This window comes from Haliotis cracherodii, unplaced genomic scaffold, assembly GCF_022045235.1.
Source record: "Haliotis cracherodii isolate W230 unplaced genomic scaffold, xgHalCrac1.p SCAF_10, whole genome shotgun sequence".
NCBI classification, from domain to species: domain Eukaryota; kingdom Metazoa; phylum Mollusca; class Gastropoda; order Lepetellida; family Haliotidae; genus Haliotis; species Haliotis cracherodii.
The window spans coordinates 17,040,009-17,062,542 of record NW_027266265.1 but is presented as its reverse complement, the minus strand read 5'-3'; the positions used below and the strand labels follow the sequence as shown (position 1 = coordinate 17,062,542).

Here is a 22,534-nt window from a genome sequence, read left to right as displayed (position 1 = left end):
GAACTTGTAGTTCGCCGTGTGGCAGCTTCACGTTTACAGACGAATCTTATGTCAGTAGATATATTACCTGCTTGGCTACAGGGGCATTTTGGATGCGTCTGTGTATGTTGGGTACTGTGTTTGTGTTTAACCTTACTCTGCTTTCAAGGCTAGCGTGTGACCACCTGATTGTGGGAAGGGACAGATGGATTTTTTCTTACACAATTGATAACAAGCGCCTAGAGGTTTTAGTAGTGTCGGGGTCAGATAATAGGAACGACTGGCTTGCTTGTGTAACTATGTACAGGGCCAGGACGGTCTTACCTAAGTCGCTGGTGCTGGTGCCCCTTTCACTGTGCAATGTAATCCGAAACTGTCTCCAGCCGATTAAAGCCTTCTGTGGTGTCATTTGTGGGATACAATTGTCATTCTATGCCCATCATTACCTGGTCTGAAACATCTTGTTGGAAGCACTGTAAAACCGAGGCTTCCACCAATTACACTTGTCAGGGGGGTACTCAAAGTACGTGATCTAGACTACCAGTTGTCGGACTTCCATTTTGTGGAAGCCTCGATGGCTGAGTGGGTTAGATCGCTGACTTTGTGTGCTGGCGATTAGGTGCCTCACCCTGGTAGGTGTGGGTTCGAATCCTGGACGGGACTCAAACCAAAAAAGTACTAGAATCTGTACTTTACTAAGAAAGTGTTATCCCAAATATAACATTAGTTACAATCACTTTATAGACACGGACATCCTAAAACAATCACTGTATAGACACGTACATCCTGAAACAATCGCTGTATAGACACGAACATCCTGAAACAATCACTGTATAGATACGAACATCCTGAAACAATCACTGTATATAGACAGGAACATTCTAAAACAATCACTGTACAGAGACGAACATCCTGAAACAAGCACTGCCTACACACTGAAAGATCTCTGTAATTCTTCATTCATAGGAACGTGATACAGACAGAGATGTTTCTTTATCATGTTATTATCAGTGCCACAACGGTTCCACATCATATACAGCATTGAGGTGTTTCTCTCCTACGTGTTCTTTTAAGTATTGATTATGTTTAGTAGATGACTGTGGATTTATTTGTCCCTATTCTCATACAACCATCACTAATCAATTTATCAAAAACATTTTGGTCCGTCTATTTGAGGTAAAAAGATCACTCAGAACATCTGATTAATATGTCCATTCGTTGTGTGAATCGTATTTCATTAAACCCAGTTTGGCCTCACATCGGGTGTGAATTATAATTTTGCCTCCACCCCTGCTCCCATGAAAAACGTTGGTTTGAAGGTGGTATCCTGAATCGCGTCTCTGGTGATGTTAAATTTACTGATATCGTACTGGGTACGGCCGTCAACGGCGAGTTCGCTCAGGATCTTTCCAAGAATACTTGCAAATCTGAAAAGAGCAAGCAATATTTACAATTAAAATAAGCATCTGCGAAATTGATATAAAATATACCTCCGTAACGACACACCAGAGTGGCTTTAATATGAAATAAACATGCACCACCATAATTTGATAAAATTATATTATATATTTGAACTTTTCGACACACACTATCGCACGCACGCACGCACGCACGCACGCACACATAAGCACACATAAGCACACAACACCCAAATACACACGCAGGTACACACGCAGGCACTCACGCAGGTGAGCAAATGTTGGAAAAAACGTTAATACATGTCACAAGTTAACTCTAAAAAGTATTTGACAACAATTGTCAGAAATATCCATCAGGAGAAGAAAATGTTTTGGGATAATGGCGATGGCGATAATGTTGGTGATGATGGGGATGATTGACAAGGATGGTGATAGTGATGACTGAGAATGATGGAGGTGGTGATGATTGAGAATGGTGAAGATGCTGATTTCTCTTTGTATAAAGTAAGTGTCCCCAAAACAATGGCCCAGGTCTCCGGGTGAATAGTACGTTATAACACTTGATATCTCACTTGTACGCATGTCCAGCTCCACAACAAACGATGACGTCAGACCAGCCCTTGTATGCGCATGTGTCGACCACGAAGTGTCTGTCTGGAGGCATGGTGTAGAGGCAGGTTTTGGTGCTTAGGATCGGTCCTGCAAACTATGAACAATGTGTTAAAACGTCAAGTACAACAAAAGTGAGTTGGTTTCCCCTTGCCTTTATCAATATTAATAGAATTGTCTTCACACATTGAGCCTATCAAGAAGCGAACCCAGGTTTTCGGTTTGACGAGCGAACGCTTTAACCACTGAGGTACATTTCCTCACTACACTCGCATACATACATAAGCACACGCACACGCACACGCACACGCACACGCACACGCACACACACACGCACATGCACACGTACACCCTTGTGAAAGAGAAACAATTAAACCATAACAATACTCAGCGCCCTTTATGTTGATGTATATTTGGACTGCTTCTTATCAATGATGAACGAGTGGGTTCGCCCAGTTGTCAAAGCGTTTGCTCGCCACGCTGAAGGCCAGGTTCGATCCCCCAAATGACATTTAAAATACATTTACCTTAGGACAAATCTCGTTGACGAGATCGGAGCACGCCTTTTCACGCACAGGATCGGGATCAAACGTCCTTGTGTCGGCGGTGACCACGTGACCTCCAGCGTCGATGCCGACCTTTGTCCCTGTGTTGCCATGGATGGGGAGGGCGTAAATGTCGTAACGGGGCCCGTGGAAACACCACACTGGAAACCTGCACACAAGTAAAAAATAAGATGTGAAACAGTTCCCCTGTTTCTTATTTATGTGTATTAAATGTGTTCAGTCGTTACAACCGTGTAGGCGCCCACATGTTGGATAATTTTGCATTACGTTGATGGGATAATTCTGTTTTACGTTGACTGGATAATTCTGCTTCACCATGATTGTGCAATACTGCTTCACGGTGACTGGCATTTTCTAATTTTCGGTGTTTTGACAATTCTGCTTCATGGTGATTGAATAATTCTACTTTATCGCTAAAATAATGGAAACATACGTCATCTGATCCCAAACAATCAGAAAACCTGAAAACCCTCTAAAAGTGTTGTACGCTTGTAGCAAGAACTGTAACTGACAAATCTTGATGCTACTGTCACTGTAGTCTTGGCTGTATCGTTATTGACCCAAAAAGTCCCGTATTTTGTATTTCTACAAGAGGTGAAGGCCACATACTGCGGGGTATGCATTGATAGGTTATTAGGGAAGATAAGTATTGTTGTTATGTGTCTCACCCTAAGACGGCAGCATTGTGTTACTGATAAGGTTCTGAGTAGAGTTAAGTACTTCCACAATTCCAAAAATGATATGTTGTTCCTGAATTTGAATTGTAATTCGACTTTGTTTGACTTCTGTACAGTCATGGAGTGATGTATAGTTCAGCCTCATAAGATTTTAAACGAGACTAATTGCTAATAAATCGAGATACATAATGGATGCTTTGTGAATAAATGTCTTAATTCTTTGCTCAAAGAAATATAAAAAGACCTTTTCATCTGAAACATATGCACATAACATGTATGTAATTTGTGAAGCTCAGTCATGTCTACCATTTTCATCAAGTTGCTTTAACATTTTATAACATTGATGACATCTCCATGCAGAATGCCTCGTCGAGAGAATGAATGGTTTTTTTTACAAATCGTGGCGGCATTACGAGTGAGTGAGTATGGCTTTACGCTTTTCGCAATATTTCAGCAATATCATGGCGGGGGACACCAGAAATAGGCTTCACACATTGTACCCATGTGAGGAATCGAACCCGGGTCTTCGACGTGAAGAGCGAACGCTTTAACCACTTGGCTACCCGACCGCCCGGCCGCACAACGAACTACTGATCCAAAACGTCAAATTTGAAATTTCCCAACATCCCTATCGTCCTTCGAGATCGTTGGCGGTCGTCACATTTACTGACATACTTCACTACCGGTTATAATGTGCTCCTAATTCGATCATTATTATCATACAACTATTAATAGAAACTAATATGTATTACAAGTTTGGAAATCTTAAGTTATTTCTCGATATCCCTTACTTTTTAAGAGCATACTAGTATTTCATTTGTCTGTTTGCAGTCGTAGAAGAGAAGTGTTAAGCTTTCTCTACAGAAATAGCACATTGCCTATATATCCTAGTTTAATCTGTAACTATAATTATGTGATGAATATGTCTTGTATTCCTCATGTACCACCGTGTGTGTTTATAGATAAGTAAGTTAATATGAATCTAACAAAAGCACCCGTAATTCAATTCATGAACTAAAGCATGGCAGTGATGGTAGGTGATGGTATGTAACAACCTGTCTTTCGTGAACTCCTTCATATGCGGCGTGGCGTAGTACGTCACCTGCTCCTGTGTGACGGTGACGGGGACGTGGACGCCGATTGTCCCCAGGACCGAGTTGAGCCACCCCCCTGCCGTCACCACCACCTTTCTGCACCCGAACACGCCCTTCGTTGTGTGAACCTGTTAAGCAAGTGCCATGGTCATCCTTTGTCTAATGGCCGTGCTTAAAAGGAAGCCATCAAACGGAATACTAAGGCTGAAAGATCTAAAATACCATGTGACCTTAGACGTTGCAATGGGATTTTCCATTCTGCATACAGCACCAGTCTTGAAATGTCCAGTTAAACATTGAGACGCTAAATAATAGTGTGATGTAAGATTCTGTAAGTCCCGTTGGGAGATAAGTAGCGCCTGGAATGAACGCTCGATGGATAAAATTTGAAATGTTCAGTCGAAAGGTGTGCGCGAAGGTTCATTTCGTAAATCCCGTACACCCAATGACACCTTTTTGGTATGAAATAATATTTATTCCCCAAAGCGTTGCTTGTGACAGCTGATTAAGATAAGCAGCCATAAATATTGTGGAAGTAGATTGGCAAACAGTCCACCCCTGACCTATGTAAATGTCTCTCCAAAATGACATTACTTGTATAACAAGGTTGTGTGAATTACATTATTACAAAAAGCTGAAGAGACAATTACGCTGACCAATCATCATACTAAGCGAGATGCACATTCCAACAGAGAAATCATCTTGATTCAGTTTTGTAGTCATGAAAGGACAAATTTATCACTGCAAGTTCACATTTATTTTCGATGAAGTATTTTTTGCTTTTCGGTGTCATCTAATTCAAAGTGCGAACACAGTCAACTGTGACGAGCACGTGACGCAGGACATACAGACCACTGAGTTGAGTTTAACTTAAAACTGTAGTTGATACGTTAAGGTCAAGGTCGCACTTACAATGAATGAATCTGTGAGTTTTAACGCCATTTGGACAGTATTTCAGTTAAATCAGACCGTGTCGTCAGCTTGACGTGAGAGGAAAATAATGTCCAAAGGAATGCAGGTCTCAGAAATTTACCACTTTGGTGAAATCCACGAGCATGGGTATGGTGCTGACAAACCTATAAACATAATCGGGTATATCAGGGATTCGTACCCATGATCATAGATTTTTGGCACGCTTAAGGGACGCAGATCTCCACAGCGAATTGCAGAGCCTTAGACGACGTTGCCATAGCAATTACAATGATGATACTTACCACGACGTTACCGTTATTAGCCCTGTGAAGTCTCGTGACGGGGCACCTGTCTATGATAGTCGCCCCATTACCCCGGGCTAACTGAATGTGAGCTGCGTTTGCCAGAGCGGCGTCGACTATCCCAGAATCCTTCACGTGAAATCCCTCAACGTTTGACGCCAGATTGAACTGAGGAAAACGCCGCATCAACTCCGTATTTGTCAGGCGATCAAATCTGATAACCATAAAGTTTGAGCATGAACTACAGGTTCGCCGTGAAGCTGTAGTATTTAAATAAATGTAATGCAATTTAGTTAAATGTAGATGACATATACATATGTCACTCATTGTGTTGTTTTCCATTGGGAAAGGTCTATGGGTTTAAAGTTCAACATTTGTTAAAACATGCATCTGATAAGTATATTAATTCAAAACATATATCTGACATGTATAGTTATCGTGGAGCGGTGTAGGCGAAAATTTCGGTAAAAAGCACCAAACTTATCAAAGTTTGTGCCATTCCGAACATTTCTGGATCCAACAGTTCCCCTTGGTAGTAGAGAATCCAAGATGGCCGTCAACATGGCTGAAATCTGTGATGATATCAATCTATACTCAATATCTCATACAAATGGGGTCAATATACATATTATCATGAAAATTTAGTCATAATTAATTGCAATAATGCTGTATATAATTCAAATTTAATAAGCAGCTTCCCCTGGTGGAGACAAAAATCCAATGGTTTACTAAGAAATATTCTACCTTGTATTTTTAAAATGCTGTGTTTTAGAGAACAATTTAATGAATGCATCTTCTCATTAATAAAATAAAGTGAACTGTATCCATTATTTTAGATATGTATACGTAAAATTGACAATTTAATGCCATGAACCCGAACCCAAGATATCAACTCACTTCATACTTACATATGACCTGGAATATCAGTTCAATACAAGTGTTTACGGTGTGCTGCTTTAGGACTTTCTGTATGAATGAAATCTTTTCATTTGGCCGAGATTTTCTTGCTTGATGGGTCATCCAACCAGTTCTGTCATACATGAGAACGACAAACCCTGCATTGTGCTTTCAGAAATATCTGACAGGGAGTCGGCTAGTGACGGAAAGGCAGTGGTGACTTCAGGAAATGCATGTCCATTACACGTATCCGAAGCAAATGAACCGGTGAAGGCATGAAATAGTGACAATAAAAATAATACTCATATTTGACAATTTCATTTTTTAGGCCAACTTGGGTTTCCGCCACCGTCAGGGGGCGCTGCATACTAGATTTGTATTGTATTTCGCATTGCTGAAATTATTCCTAAATAAATTACTAAAATTGACCAGATAATTATGATATATGGATTGGCATCTTGAGAGATTTTAGCTAGACGTAGGCTTTCTACCACCAGGGGTTGCTGCTGAACGGGCTCCCTATCCAGAAGTATTCGGAATGGTTTAATGTATTAGTTTGCCAAGTTTGGTGCTTTCAGTACAAGGCGCACAATTTTGATAAAATCCTCTCTTAACCGCCCGACAATAAAAAAAAATGTTTCTCATAAGGATAGTAACCCAAGGTATGTATCTGATACGTATAGTAATCCAAGATATGTATCTGATAAGTATACGCATAGTAATCCAAGGTATGTATCTGATAAGCAGGGATAGAAACTAACTGTTTCAGTCCACTGGTCCTTATAATGATAACATATAGCAAAACCCTTAAAAATGGCAAATTTCTACTAGTCCTTATGATACCCTAACTATTGGGCAGTTTGGCAAGGACTATAGGACTAGTGTCAATTTCTAACGCTGATAAGTATACATGTAGTAATCCAAGGTTTGTATCTGATAAATATACATGTAGTAATCCAAGCTATGTATCTGATAAGTATAGTAATCCAAGCTATGTATCTGATAAGTATAGTAATCCAAGCTATGTATCTGATGAATATACATGTAGTAATCCAAGCTATGTATGTGATAAGTATAGTAATCCAAGCTATGTATCTGATAAATATACATGTAGTAATCCAAGATATGTATCTGATAAGTATAGTAGTCCAAACCACATATCTGATAAGTATTGTCATCCAATATCTGAACTTTAAAAGTTTAGGATTTATGGCAGAACAAATATTACTACTTCGAAATTCAAAATTTAACCATAGTATACTTCTATAACCAACACCATCGCGAAATATATTCTGTTCAAATGAGTGAAAGTGCAATACTGCGAATACGACACTAACATTAAACTTGCAGCTGCTACACATCAGTCGTATTTACGAATTAACATGCTAGTATGTGGGATCAAACACAGGTCTAAAGCATGACGAGTGTACACACTTTCTAGTGCACTACCACACTTGCCATCGCACAAGGTAACGTCTGAGAATTATATACTTTTATATAATGATACCCGCGGATAGACACATGTATACTCACATGCAAAAGAAACACAAGTCGAGTATGCAGTATACATGTTATTTATTTTCAACAGTAAAGACAAGAAATACTAATAGGGCAAGATTGACAAAAATGACTGAAGACAGCTTAATGGATTAAAAGGCAGATGACATAATTGTTTTTTTCAAATGTTAAGGGCTTACACAGTTTCGGGTCAATACACAAAATGTCAGTCAATACCTGGTGTGACCACCATTAGCATTGATCACTGCCACTCATCTCCTGTACATTGAGGGGATCAGACGATTTGTGAAGGCCCTAGGGATCCTCCTGCACAGATCCAGAGCAGCTGTGCGTAGTTCATTGGCAGTTGTAGGGACTGGGCGCACATTGTGCAAACGCCTTTGAACCCCATCCCCAAAGTGTTCGATGGGGTTCAGATCACGGCTGAGGGCTGGCCACGGTAGAACACGGATGTTGTGTTGTTGCAGAAAGGCCATGGTAGCTCTGGCAACATGGGGACGAGCGTTGTCCTGCTGGAAAATGTGTTGTTGATGTTGTGCAAAAAATGGAACAACCTGGGGTCCGATATACCGCTGAGCAGTGACGCCGTGTCCCCGACCTTGACCAACATTCAGAAAGCACATGGGTCCAAGTCTCGCACTAAGTCCAATCCCTGCCCATATAATGACGCTAGGTCCACCCCATGGATCCCTTTCCACAACGTTTCTGTCAGCGAAACTATCACCTCGACGCCGCCAAATTCTTACTCTTCCGTCTGCATGGGAGACACAAAAGCGACTTTCATCAGAGAAGATGACACGCCTCCACTCACGATGACGCCAATTGCGATTACCCTGTGCCCACTGAAGTCGAGCTTGTCGATGTCGTGGTTGGAGAACAGGACCACGTGTTGGTCGGCGACATCTGAGGTTGTTGGAACGGAGACGTCGGATCACAGTGTCCCGGATAATGTGTCGATTATGTTCTCCTATGGTCTGTCGAGCACTTTTACTTGCAGTTAGGAACGGATGTCGCTGGTGTGGTGACCCTAGGACGACGGCTCCGAGGAAGGTCATCTGTGGTCTGTGTAGCATTGTATCGATGCAGGAGACGGTAAATTGTGGTTATGTTAACGTTGAAATGACGGGCAACATCTTGGACAGACTCTCCAGCTTCAAAACGTCCGATAGCCTGGTTTCTCTGAATTTTAGTTAGGCGTGGCATTGTTGACCAAGGAGTGGTAGGTCCAAGAATCGGCCACAGTTTTATACCCACTACAGTTCGTGACAGTTCGTGCATTTTCGATTTCGCGAGAAATGGGTGCATGACAACCACATATTCATTGAAATGGTGCGTTTTGGCGATTCGTTTTTTTATGTTGCGTTATTACTCGGGGCTTCCAAAATGCAACCAAAAATATTGATAACACCATCAGGCTTCACTACATGCTAAAACTCGTATCAATTTATGGTTCCGTGTTTGTTACCTATTTGCTTAAAACCACTTGCGTTTCTTTTGCGTGTGAGTATACTTGTTCCTCTGATACATGTGTTTACATGTTTTTTCCTGATATCTGATGTCATACTTGATGTTATCTCGGGTCATGGCGGCCATATACGTCTGTAGCACGTGATCGCCTCCCCCTCTCCTCGCCAGCTGCAAGCCTCCTGTTTTATGGATGATGTTTAGTCCACTTTCTCTTTCCAGGTCTTCCCATCTGAAGTGAACATTATGGTTACATATTTGTGCCCCTATATTGAGTGAATGTGTGAAAGTGGTTTTACACTATTTTCAGATTTGTCATGTCCCTTATCAAAATTATTTCCAAATTACCACCATAATCCAATTTATTTTTCTGTGCTTAAGGCAACACTCTCTTAACTGTCATTACGGATTTTGTACAGGAAAAATGGTCGAAGCACATGCAATTTGATTTTTAGAATTCTCCTCCACTACAGGTCGGGGTATAAAAAAATTAAAATGATTTTGAGGGAGGAGAGCCTGCAACACAGCTGTTGCTTTAAGCAATGCGAACCTGAAGAATCAAGCGGAAACACTGCAGCTTTACATCATATCAAGTTAAGGACCAACAAATATCCCATGTTACATTTATGACAACTTCAGTATTTCAGGAGTACAAAGTCACAAGGCTGAACCAGAAAAAGTCTGCTGGACCTGATATGATACTAAATGAGGGGCGGTCGGGTAGGCTAGTGGTTAAAGCGTTCGCTCGTCACGCCGAAGACCCGGGTTCGATTCCCGACATGGGTACAATGTGTGAAGCCCATTTGTGGTGTCCCCCGCCGTGATATTGCTGGAATATTGCTAAAAACGGCGTAAAACCATACTCACTCACTCACTAAATGAAATGATCCAAATATCATTGCATATTCTGATTGACCACTACGTCAAACTAGTTAATAATACACAAATGACGTTCACAACCATTCAGGAATAGCCTGTCTGGGAGGATGTCTCTCTCATCAGTTCCAGGTTAATTTTGAACCATAACAACGCCTAGTCAAGCAGGTTTTCAAGCCAATCACTAAACAACAGATCATATTTATTTCATTTTAAGATCTAATCCATATTATAAATGTTCAAAGAAGAAATTGTATACTTGCTTTGTGGGACTTACTTTAGAGCTTAACATTACTTGCAAAATATTCAAAAATATTGCAAAAAAGTTCGTAAGCAACGTGTACACATATCTCTTATATGCCTTGCAAACTGAAATACAGTCGTGTCTTGATATTGTACACTGTTTATGTCACGGGCAATGAAGGTACTGACACGACTACCAGTTGAAGTGCTTTGTGCCTGCCCATGTGCCAGTAGTTTGAAGTTAGATTCGAGGTCGAAAAAACATGCCAGAAGAGTGACAAACATCCCTTCCCTCATAACAATAATGTATACAATAGTTCATCACTTGATGTCAGGGTACGGGGAAGTCAGTAATGTTTTGATAGGATCTCTAAAAACAATAATCCTTGCAAACAAATAGAGCTTCTTGTCGTTTCTAAACGGCCTCAGATTCATACTCATCATTGTCATAAATCTCTATTTTGAAAGGAAGGTTTGTATTGTATCGTGGTAAAATAGTTTGTTGTTTTAATGTTTTCATACTACATTTAAATACAAATATGTGATATGTTACACGTTATTTTGTTTCCTTTGACCACAGTTTTTATCTAACACAACTATAATACATTTATTGGTCACATTTTCTTTGAATTCGAAATGATGCCGACGTGACTTCTTTGAACAAGGAAATTGCTGCAATAGTTCATATGTGACCCTAAATTCTGACTCACTCGTGGGTGTTGCGAAATCCTTCTTGTTGCAAGTTTCAATTCCAGATAATTGGTCCATGCTTGTTTTGTATACAATCTCCACAAACCTGTGATTATTGAATTAAAGAACACATGTAACTTACGCGCTGTAGGCATGAGGGATGAGGCGACTGTAATGAATGAATGAATGAATACTCTTTATTTCCCCCAATGATTTGGAGAGTAGTACATACAATTACATTACATTATTTGACAACGGCAATGACAAAATACATGTGAATACAACAGGTTGAGCTGGGTAAGCAGTAATGAAGTGATGCGTGAAACTCTATTTACATGATGTGTGACATAGCTTCACAAATACAATATGGATGTTAAGTTCCATGAGCTGACATGTTTAGCCACGATACTCATGAATGTTGCCCAGCTGTCAAGTGTCATGTCCTGGACCACATCTGTAATAGCACCGAGGTATGTCAGAATCTTGACGGCATCACTAGACGTGTCCTCAAGTCTGAGATATGTTTCAAGGCTAACATTGTCAAATAGAGACTCACTAAGCACATTTCTCTGTTTCATTAGGCCATCACAGTAAAGCAATTGGTGCTTAACAATGTCATCACATTCACTGTTACAGATAAGACATAGTCCAGACGTTACAGGTAATATGCCGAGCTTTACAAGAGCATATACAGGGGGGGGGAGTAATATCATACCATATACACAGAGACCAGAGACGATGTGGGGCAAGGCGGGTGTGGATAGCACTAAACCTATGCATGTCTGGACGTTGTTGCAAAGTATTTCTCCAATTCATATTTTCAGACTCACTAATAGCTCGTTGTACCATGCTCTTCCATACACTCTTAGATGGAAATTCCCCAGAGTTGATTAGTTTATCTAAGACGCCTGAGAATCCATACTTTTGAGCCACATTCAGTAGATCATGTGTTATGGATCTGGCACTGTGTGAGATCGTGGTGACATACTGGGATAGTCTGAGATAGAAAATCGGCTTCACAATGGTTGTGCCTGCTGCTCTACAGAGTCTTCCCAGAAAGAGAAGCTTCATTTTCTCCACCTTGCCCAGCATTGACCACAATCCTAGAACCTGGGTTGTAGCAGCTGTAGAGGATCTCCTGTGAAGGTTTTGGACTCGTCGTGCAAAGTAGCGCTGTAGGGTTTCCATCTCACTGATCTCACGGTTGTTGATATTAGGCCAGAGCTCACATGTATAGAAGGCAGTGGGGAAGATCACTCGTTGCCAGATATTCGATGAAGATACTGGGCTCAATCCTCCAGCTCTAAGACCAACATTTCTTAAGGAGTTGATTGTCTGTCGCGCCTTAGCAGTTCGTTCACTTGCTTTTTCCGTGTGTATCAGAGAGCCGGCATAAATCGTACTGCTTTGGATCTTCATTGTCACATCTCCAATTCTGAACACAGGTCTATTACAATGTCTTCTGTTATTGCAAAAAGACAAGACACAGCTCTTATTGGCGTTATATGTCAGTCTCCAGCGCCGAGCATACTGGTGGATAGTATCAAGAGACATATTCAGTCCATGTACACTCGTACTCACAACAGTAGTGTCATCAGCCAGTACTACCGTTGGGATGTGCTCCTTACCAACAATTAGTCCACATTGTAGATTATCAAGCTGGGATATCAGGTCATTGATATAGACTAGAAACATCCATGCTGAGAGCACGCGACCTTGTCCTACTCCTTGTTGAACATTGAACAAATCACCTGTGCTCCCATTGTATTTAACACAAGCACTTGCTTCTTGGTAAGATTGACGGATAATGTGCCATGCACGGCCTTTCACACCAAGATTGTATAGTTTCAGTAGCAGCCCCTCATGCCATATCCTGTTGAAGGCCTTTTCGTTATCCAGAAAGGCAACATATATATTTGAGTGTCTATCTTGATAATAAGAAATAGCCTCTTTTAACACAAATGTAGCAACACTGGCGCCATGCTCTTTCCGGAAGCCGCATTGGAGACGATGTGGGAAATCAGGATTAATAGATTTGATGTAGGACTCCAGTCTGTCTAGCAACAGCCTCTCAAATACCTTCCCAATCACAGATGTTAGAGTGATACCGCGATAATTAGCTGGGTTGCATTTATCTTTATTATTCCCTTTGTAGATGGGAATAATAGTTCCAGTTCTCATCATGACAGGCGTGTAACAAGTACTGATCATCATATTGTAGAGGTGTGCCAGATGTTTAAACAGAAGATTGTCAGCATTACAGAGGTGTTCTACAGTAATACAGTCTGGTCCAGGAGACTTATTCTTTTTCAGCCTCTTAATGGTTGATTTCACTTCATTAGATGCAATACTTGTCGCCAGGATTGGATCGTTCTCAGATATGTTACTGTTTGCTATATCACAAACCTTTGATTTTGTTTCCTCATAAAAGTCCGTTTCAAACTCAGGCCTATCGAGAGGAGACAGCAGATCTCCGTAGTAATCAGTCCACATATTGCAGATGTCTTCGGGTGTGCTGGCCGTCTTGTCTTTATACTGTAGAGATGTACACGTTACATTAGTCTTCCTCTGTCTCCTGACAGTTCTATAAAATTCACCAATGTCCACTTCACAGGCAGAGTTCAGCTCTGTATACTTGTGTCTGTCCCATTGCCGTTCGGCTTTTCTTTTCTGTCGACGGAAGTTGCATTTAGCTGCTTTATACTGTTTATAAGAGCCATGTGCATCTCCTCTAGGTTTACCTTGAGATATCCATTGTCGTCTAGCATGACGCATCTGGTAGTGGTAGTAGTCTAGACTAGATCCTCTCCAATAGGGCCGAAGGTATGGTCTGTATGATCCTGTTGGGATGTACATTGCTGTTGACGTGTGGAGAGAGCTCACTATAGCATCAAAGTAATATTCCACCATATCGCTGTCAGCATGTGTCACGTCTGGAAGGGTGTCCCCAAGTATTTTGTTAACTTCAGATGAGTACATCTTCAGTTCAAGGCCATTCGCCTTCTGCCATTTGTAAGTTGGGGGAGTCCATAGCTTTTGCTCTGTTAAGAACGCATCGCTAAGGAATGATACCACTACTGGTGAATGATCCGATATCTCGAAATCGATGTTGTTATTGACAGAGGTCGTCAGCACAGATGATTGAAGAGCATCTGGCAAGAAAATATAATCAATCAGAGATGACTGTGTTCCAGCCTTGTTGCACCATGTCTTGAGACGACCTAGAGTGACACCACAGTTGTATGATGGTATCATGTTTCTTGTATCCAAGTATGACTGCAGTACAGTGGAGCGAGGGGATGCTGGGTAATTTACAAGATCTGTATTAAAATCTCCACAAAGAACAACATAACTGCTTTCTGATAGCTCATCAACCACGTCGAACACTTCCTTGACACTCTCCTCATACACTGCTGTGTTGTGATTAGTGGAGGGGAGCAGAGCACACACTACATACATATCAGCACACTGGGGACGGGAGAGTCTCACAGCTACAACACTATCATACTCACATTCACATATATCAGTGTACCTGTACATATTTTTCTTAACTAAAATTGCCACACCGCCTTCCCCTCTACATCCTCGCTGGTTAGCCTTGCAAACTGAAATACAGTCGTGTCTTGATATTGTACACTGTTTATGTCACGGGCAATGAAGGTACTGACACGACTACCAGTTGAAGTGCTTTGTGCCTGCCCATGTGCCAGTAGTTTGAAGTTAGATTCGAGGTCGAAAAAACATGCCAGAAGAGTGACAAACATCCCTTCCCTCATAACAATAATGTATACAATAGTTCATCACTTGATGTCAGGGTACGGGGAAGTCAGTAATGTTTTGATAGGATCTCTAAAAACAATAATCCTTGCAAACAAATAGAGCTTCTTGTCGTTTCTAAACGGCCTCAGATTCATACTCATCATTGTCATAAATCTCTATTTTGAAAGGAAGGTTTGTATTGTATCGTGGTAAAATAGTTTGTTGTTTTAATGTTTTCATACTACATTTAAATACAAATATGTGATATGTTACACGTTATTTTGTTTCCTTTGACCACAGTTTTTATCTAACACAACTATAATACATTTATTGGTCACATTTTCTTTGAATTCGAAATGATGCCGACGTGACTTCTTTGAACAAGGAAATTGCTGCAATAGTTCATATGTGACCCTAAATTCTGACTCACTCGTGGGTGTTGCGAAATCCTTCTTGTTGCAAGTTTCAATTCCAGATAATTGGTCCATGCTTGTTTTGTATACAATCTCCACAAACCTGTGATTATTGAATTAAAGAACACATGTAACTTACGCGCTGTAGGCATGAGGGATGAGGCGACTGTATGTTTCATCGTGGTAACCATGGCGACTATAAATAAAACATAATAAACCAATTATTCTCAACATTGCATTTACAGTAAAACATCTGTTCGCACATTAATACCTTTGTACTGATTCATGGTAAAATATGTATTTTATTTGTGGAACAATGTGGTTTGTGACAGCTCTACATTGTTATCCTGATATATTCGCATCTCATGGTCGTCTGAATAGGTTTACGGAATGAATCATGATTTTCTACTGTTCGACTGTTACGACAAGGTATATTTTCGGTTCCGGGTGGAAAGGAGTGTCAAATTAGCCGTTAAGTCCGCTGTATTGATTTTCAGGGAGGATATACACCAAATAACGGTTTTAACTCCCAATCAGGAACCGCGACGTCCACTGTGAAGAGGTCTGAGAGGTCAAGGTGAACATCGAGCGCTCCTTTTACAAACGATTAGGTTGAAGGAATCAGAAAAACACAGGATACTACACTGCCTACTCAAAATGTTTTTGCTACATGCCTCCAATCGAGATTTTGTACTGACTTGTGTTGGAAAGTGAACTATGTGGCTCATTAATGCCCGTGTTACTTCAGATAATGCAGCCATTTCCTACAACTTGATGACTACCTTTAGTTATGGCCATAATTTGACTGAGTGGGCAGTTCGTTTAAGTTAGACGTGTATACTGGCTCTGATTTGTTTCCTTCAAATTATATCACTTTTTCTCGATTCCGATTCGCTGACTGTCAAAATCTCCTTGGCTCTATTTTGTTATAATCAAAATGACCTGGTTTGGTTCAGTTGTTTGCCTTCAAGCATACCCAGTCGCATTGGTTGCTTTCAAATTATTTTTTTTTATCTTTATGGCTACCCTCCCACCAAAGTCGGAACTTACTTTCAAATAAGTAGGGTATGTTCGAGAAAAACAGATGGTTACAGAAATACAAAGACGTCTCGAGTGATGGTAATGGATGTTGGCGGTGTGTTGTGAGGGTGCAAACAACCAAGAAAGACGACAGGTGTATAGTAAAAACAAAACGTTTGAGATGACTTGATCAGTTATGGGTAATGTCCCACGATTGGTCACAAGTTCGTTTGTAGGGCGTGGCATGGTCCGAATCAATCTCTCCCAATGAAAATTAGAGGGACTCTTATCCACTTTAGTTCGGCTAACGAAACGGATGTCCCAGATGTGCTCTGTTTGGGAAAAGTCAGGACTGGGAGATCTGGCCTTTGCATTCTGGTGATGTTTTGCTGCTGGAGATAGTCAGTTACGATACTGCACGGTGGGCACGAGCATTGTCGTATTGGGAGACAAAAGGTGGACCTGTTTATCGTGCAAACGGCACCACTTTTGGCGCCAGTATGTTGCCTCAGTAGAACTGTCAAGCGACCTATCTATGGACAATATGCAGTGGCGTTCTGGAAGTCATAGTGATCCCGCCCAAGATCATTACAGATACACCCCCAATTCTCTCATGTTGTCTTACGTTGACGAGCTGTTGATTAGGTGCATGCAAACCATTTCTAATTGTCTGGTCTACAACTTGGATTCTGGTGGCCTAGCGCAATTAAACAGCGATTTGATTGGCTGATTCGGCTCGATTTCTTAAAGCCTGGTTTCTGATTAATCCATCCTGGACTTGTTGCTGACTTTTGACGGCCTCTGTCACTCTACGCTCTAAACACAATTGGCGTCCGGTGGTCTGGCACAAGTGAAAAGCGATTTGATTGGCTGTTTGGTCTCGATTTTGTAAGCCTTCATTAATGGACCTATGGCGCCCTGTGCGGGGCCAATCATCCCCATCCCCATCCAATCCAAAGTCTGCAAATTACAGACTGAGACACATTGAACATGTTCGCTACTTCTCGATGAATTCTACCAATTTCAAGCATGCCAATTGCTCGTCCATCACCTTGTAGTCGACGCACCCCCAATCTGATCACAAATACTGCAGTGAAGCAAGGTCATGGTAAAATGTCTGTACATGTATGCATCAGTCAGCGCATGTATAAAGGTCAATAATGAACGTACGGACTGCTTTACAACATCCTCCGGTGTACGACAAGGTTGTGTTTTAAGTCCGTTGTTGTTATATTTATTCATAAATGAACTTACTATAGAGCTGCAAAATAGTTCTCAACATAGGATATTGGTAATACAAGAAATAATGGACATTATGCTCCTTCTCTTTGCTTGTGATGTGCTATTTCTTATTCTGTAAATGGCTTGCAAAAACAGTCAACTGTGTTACAGAGGTACTGTTCAAAATGGAGCCTCGAAGTAAATCTGAATAAAACCAATGTTGTAGTTTTTAGAAAAGGTGGTATTGTTGCAAAACATGTTAAGTGGTTTCTTGGTTCGTCTGCCTTGAGTGGAGTCATTTACTATAAATATTTAGGACTTATGTTTTCCTCTAGCTTGTCATGGTCTATGGCATGTAAGCAATAAGCGTTGAAAACCATTATGCCTCTTTATAATTTATTCAGGAAAAATAGTCGTGTATCTTTTTCACCGCATGTACGATTTAAGAAGGCAAAATTATGCCTATACTTTTGTGTGGTTCTGAAATATGGGGTGCTAAGTATTATACTGCAATTGAAAAAGTTCACACTTCATATTTCAAATGTTTTTTACGTGTTGGTAAGTTTGTCTCAAACAAGGCAATCCTTGGTGAAACAGGCCGTTGTAATTTTTTTGTAGCCAGCCAATTAAGGGTAATTAAGTATTGGATTAAGTTACTTAGAATGATGCCTGATAGATACCCATATCAGTGTTACAAAATGTTAAAGGGGCTTGATGATAATGGAAAAAAATAATTTGGTTTCAGATGTGAGAAATCTATTATTTGTTAGTGGCTTTTGATATGTATGGATTTCTCAAGATATTGTGAACTCAGTTTGTACAAACTGTTCATCCGGAGAAGTAGAGGATAAATACCATGTCTTACTTATATGTAAAACGTATTCCAATTTCCCCATGTTGCAAGGTATTTTTAAAGACCGTCAGTTAATGATAAATCTGCTAAACTCTGAAAATCCTGATATGATCCATGCTGTTTCTGTATTCTTAAAACATGTCTTTATAATGAGGAATGTGTAACTTGATTTAAAATCTAATCATGTACATCACGTGACAAATGTTAATATCCAATCTGCATTGTACTATGGGCCCTGTTGCCAAAATTACTGAATAAACTGTCAGTCTGTCTGTCTGTGAAGCAAGAGCTTACGCGATTCTGTTGATTATGAAAATCAGAGCGATTTAAAGATCTTTGACTGACGTGTCAAAATCGAGAATGACACTCTGTCTACGTGCGCAGAGGAATTGCATGGTCAACATTGCAATGTCCCGGGCGTGTTGGTGCATTAGGTTTTGGTTCTCCTCTATCTCTTTCAGTCATTTTTCAAAGCTGATCTTTCTTCTGACGACTGATCATTGCATTTATATTTCATTATGCCCTATATTTCATGGAGAGAGTACATATGAAGTAAAGCAATACAGAGCTTAAATAAGTTAGAGGTCTTGTACTCACATAACTCGAGAAACATCCTGTGAACCGCCTCTCTCATGTCCAAGTTCAAACTGTTCCAAACCCAAAACTGAAATACAATCGGAAAGCAAATGTTTTAACCTCCCAATCCAAACTTCAAAATCTTAATCCAACATAAATCCACTCCAAGTTTTTATTTTAATTTCAATACGACCTGACAGATGTCTCAATATATATTGGACAAGGTAGGTAGAAACATGCAAGGTGTTCTTGCGGTGGAAACAAACAAACGCTTACCAGTGGCGGGTGCTACCGATAGAATAATATATGCTTACCCTTTTCGGGAACACATTGAGTCATAACTGAGGCAACTTAAAACTGTATGTCTTCGTGGAGGAGAATAGGGTAATGCTGCTAACACTGTTAGAACGAGTGAGTGAGTGAGTTTGGTTTAACGCCGTTAACAGTATTCCAGTTGTATCACTGGTGTCAGTTTAATTTGGGAGGCACTCAAGAAATGATGCAGGTCTCTGACGTTCATCAGTTTGGTTAAACCCACGAGAACGGGTATGGTACTGACAAACCTAGAAACATCTTTGGGGCGAACCGGAATTCGAGCCCACAACCAAAGGTTCTTGGCGTTCCCAAGGGACGTAACTCTGCACAGTGAAATGCGGCGCCACCCGTGCCACCCACTACTATTAGAGGTTGTATCCACAGTATAGTCACTATATTGCTGGCAATTGAAGGGCGATTCCAACTCTGCAACTAAGTCATGACCAGCAAGCAGGTGTATCCTACACGCGGATGTACACACAGGTGCAGTCTGAATACCAGACCAGTACAGTATAGATATTAACATAGTAACTGACAACAAAGGGCAGACGAAGAGGCAATGTCTTTGCCCTGGACTTGGAGTGAGTTAGTGAACTTGGAGTGAGTGAGTGATATTGCAATATTGCAGCAATAACACAGCGGGGGACACCAAAAATTGGCTTCACACATTGTACCCATGTCGGGAATAGAACCCGGATCTTCGGCGTGATGAGCCAATGTTTTAACCACTAGGCTACCCGACCGCCTCCGACAGCCAGCTGGTTAACCTGACCTGAATAGGCGCTCCCCCAACTGGCAATTATTCTGCCACCTTAGTTATATACCTAGCTACTTGAACCCACCCTACTGTGTCCACGTGCCAGTCTTCACAGAGGTAATTACGGCTCAGTTACGGCAGTCACGACGTTGAGAAAAGAATAGCGAATATCTAGGACGCAACATGATTTAGTTTGCCGGATGTCTGCACATCTCACTCGGGCCATCTCAACGATTACATTTCACGCTCTGTTCCGGATTATCAGTGCATGTGCATATAGAAATATAGCCCATGCACATGCCTTGTCAACATGTCAGCTCCATACCGTGGAAACATGAAGTGAACGGGCTACCGGCCTGTTATTAACTTAGGTTGTGGTAATAAAATTATGACTAGTACGTGTATAGCTCGGGAAATTATCTGGGAGTAAATCTCAGAAAAATACGACGGTAATCATCCCCCCACAGTCTGAATATGATTTATGAAGGATGTGTTCTCGGTAGTGATGTTAGGTCATGTAAGACTGTTGGACCCCATCGCGGCTCTCGGCTTCACACTAGATATCCACACGAAGAATGATTCCTGCCATTGCTGTGCAAAGTATTCCAGGTGAAAGGCCTACATTTTATCGCCCTATAAAGGAATGACTCGTCTTGACCTAGATAGCAACCTCTACTATATTAATACCTACTGTTAGAGTACATATATGTTTGGCGTCATTCTATAGGATGCATACCTGAGGATGATGTCTTTGACAACCAAAATACTGCTGCGCTACCGATTCCTCCGCATCCGACGACGATAGTGTCAAAGTAAGGAGTTGTCTTGTCCGCCATGCTGTACACAATGTAGGCCGACTCAAACAGATGATAAGTATGTCGACTCGGTATCAAGTCATAGCCACGGAACTGCGCGAGCTGCAATGACCCGTTAACGTAATGAAGGCATCATTGATTTGGCCTGGTTTGTTTGGTAGCGGAAAACGAGCGCTTAAAGGGGCACTAAACTCGAGCAAACTGACAGTCCAGCCAATTATAACTCCAGCCATTCAAACAAAATTTGTTTCAGCCACAAATAGTCAGAATGTTTCAATCTCACTGAAGGCATTAATTGGTGGTATTTGTGTCCCAAAGTGCGGTAACTCTCCTTTTGAAAGGGCTTCCCTGTTGCACCTTCATTCAAACACAGTCGTTTACTTCTGAATATCCGAAACTAACACATGTTTTGTAGGTGTAAAAGCTGGACAAAGTCGTTCTCTGGGTCCATGTATTTTATTTATACTGAAGATCTTGTCCATGGGGCGCATGAATGTTGCTTGTGCACCGGTTAGACCAAAGGGCATCCTGGTATATTCATAAAGTCCGCCAGTACCTATCCTGAAGGCAAGTCTTTTCGATGTCTCCCTCAGCAACTGGAATCTAGTTGAAACCACGCCCCGGGTCCAGGATGCAAAAGTACCCGTCAAAACATCTAATGCTTCATCAATCCTGGGCAGAGGATAGGCATCTTTGCGTGTCTTCGCATTTAAAGCTCTGTAGTCACAGCTATTCCTCAGCTTTCCATTACTCTTGCGGACCAGGACCGCTGGTGATGCATAAGGACTTAAAGATTCCCTTATGATGCAATTAACTAGTGCTTTTCCGATATATTCCCGGACTTCTTCCCATTGCTCGGGTGGAATCCGTCTATGAGGGGCCTTGACTGGGATTTCATCCAGGGTTACGATCTTGTGCTGAACTGCATCGCAAAATCCAATGCCTTCATCGCGTGAGCTAAAAGTGTTGTAATGTTTGAAAATAACTTCAGACAACTTTTCATGACACTGGTCACTGATGTTCTTTCCTAGATCCATCTTTTCAATGAGATTTATGGTTATTTCCTTTGTAACCAGGTCCTCCTTGACATTCCTGACTTGAATTTTATTGTTGGGTAGTATTTTCGTTATTTCATGGCGTGTCAATTTAACGTTGAACTAAATCCGTAGATGTTTGCACTTTGATGTGTATAATACTGAGTCAAAGGATCACAGTTAGGGCAAATATGAAATTATAACTCTCTATATGCGGATCCTAAGCGGACAACTAAGGGAGGTAACTCTACAAAGCAAAGACGCAGTGTCATAAAACTGATAGACAGTGAGACTAAACATTATTTGCTCTTCAATACGTTTTGGATTGCATCAAAACTATTCTGCAGCTTATATTCTGAATAGTGAGTGAGTGAGTGAGTGAGTGAGTGAGTGAGTGAGTGAGTGAGTGAGTGAGTGAGTTTGGTTTAACGTCCCTTTGAACTTTCTTCCCACATCAAGTTGCTATTCCGTGATATAATTAAAACATTGATCAAAGTGGTGTACCAAACTCACTCACTCATTATAT

At 41.0% G+C, this 22,534-nt stretch overlaps 1 protein-coding gene across 1 annotated transcript; it reads right to left on the bottom strand.

Annotated features, from left to right (window-relative positions):
* Positions 1-1,096: 1,096 nt before the first annotated feature.
* Positions 1,097-21,019, bottom strand: LOC139447487 (monomeric sarcosine oxidase-like). Its single transcript, XM_071228885.1, has 9 exons — positions 20,896-21,019; positions 19,109-19,175; positions 15,557-15,613; positions 9,537-9,668; positions 5,558-5,771; positions 4,305-4,471; positions 2,534-2,720; positions 1,970-2,103; positions 1,097-1,406 (listed from the first exon to the last, which is right to left on the bottom strand). The coding sequence occupies exons 1-9, from the start codon at positions 20,993-20,995 to the stop codon at positions 1,250-1,252; spliced, it is 1,215 nt and encodes a 404-aa protein (XP_071084986.1). The 5' UTR covers positions 20,996-21,019; the 3' UTR covers positions 1,097-1,249.
* Positions 21,020-22,534: the final 1,515 nt, after the last annotated feature.

What these genes read in the sequence shown, in the direction of transcription:
- LOC139447487 (XM_071228885.1), bottom strand. Translation starts at nt 20,995, where the DNA reads ATGGCGGACAAGACAACTCCTTACTTTGACACTATCGTCGTCGGATGC. An exon ending in GTCAAAGACATCATCCTCAG is followed by an intron (nt 19,176 to 20,895) that starts GTATGCATCCTA and finishes ATTGTATTTCAG; the next exon opens with TTTTGGGTTTGGAACAGTTT. An exon ending in GGAGCTGGACATGCGTACAA is followed by an intron (nt 1,407 to 1,969) that starts GTGAGATATCAA and finishes TGCTCTTTTCAG; the next exon opens with ATTTGCAAGTATTCTTGGAA.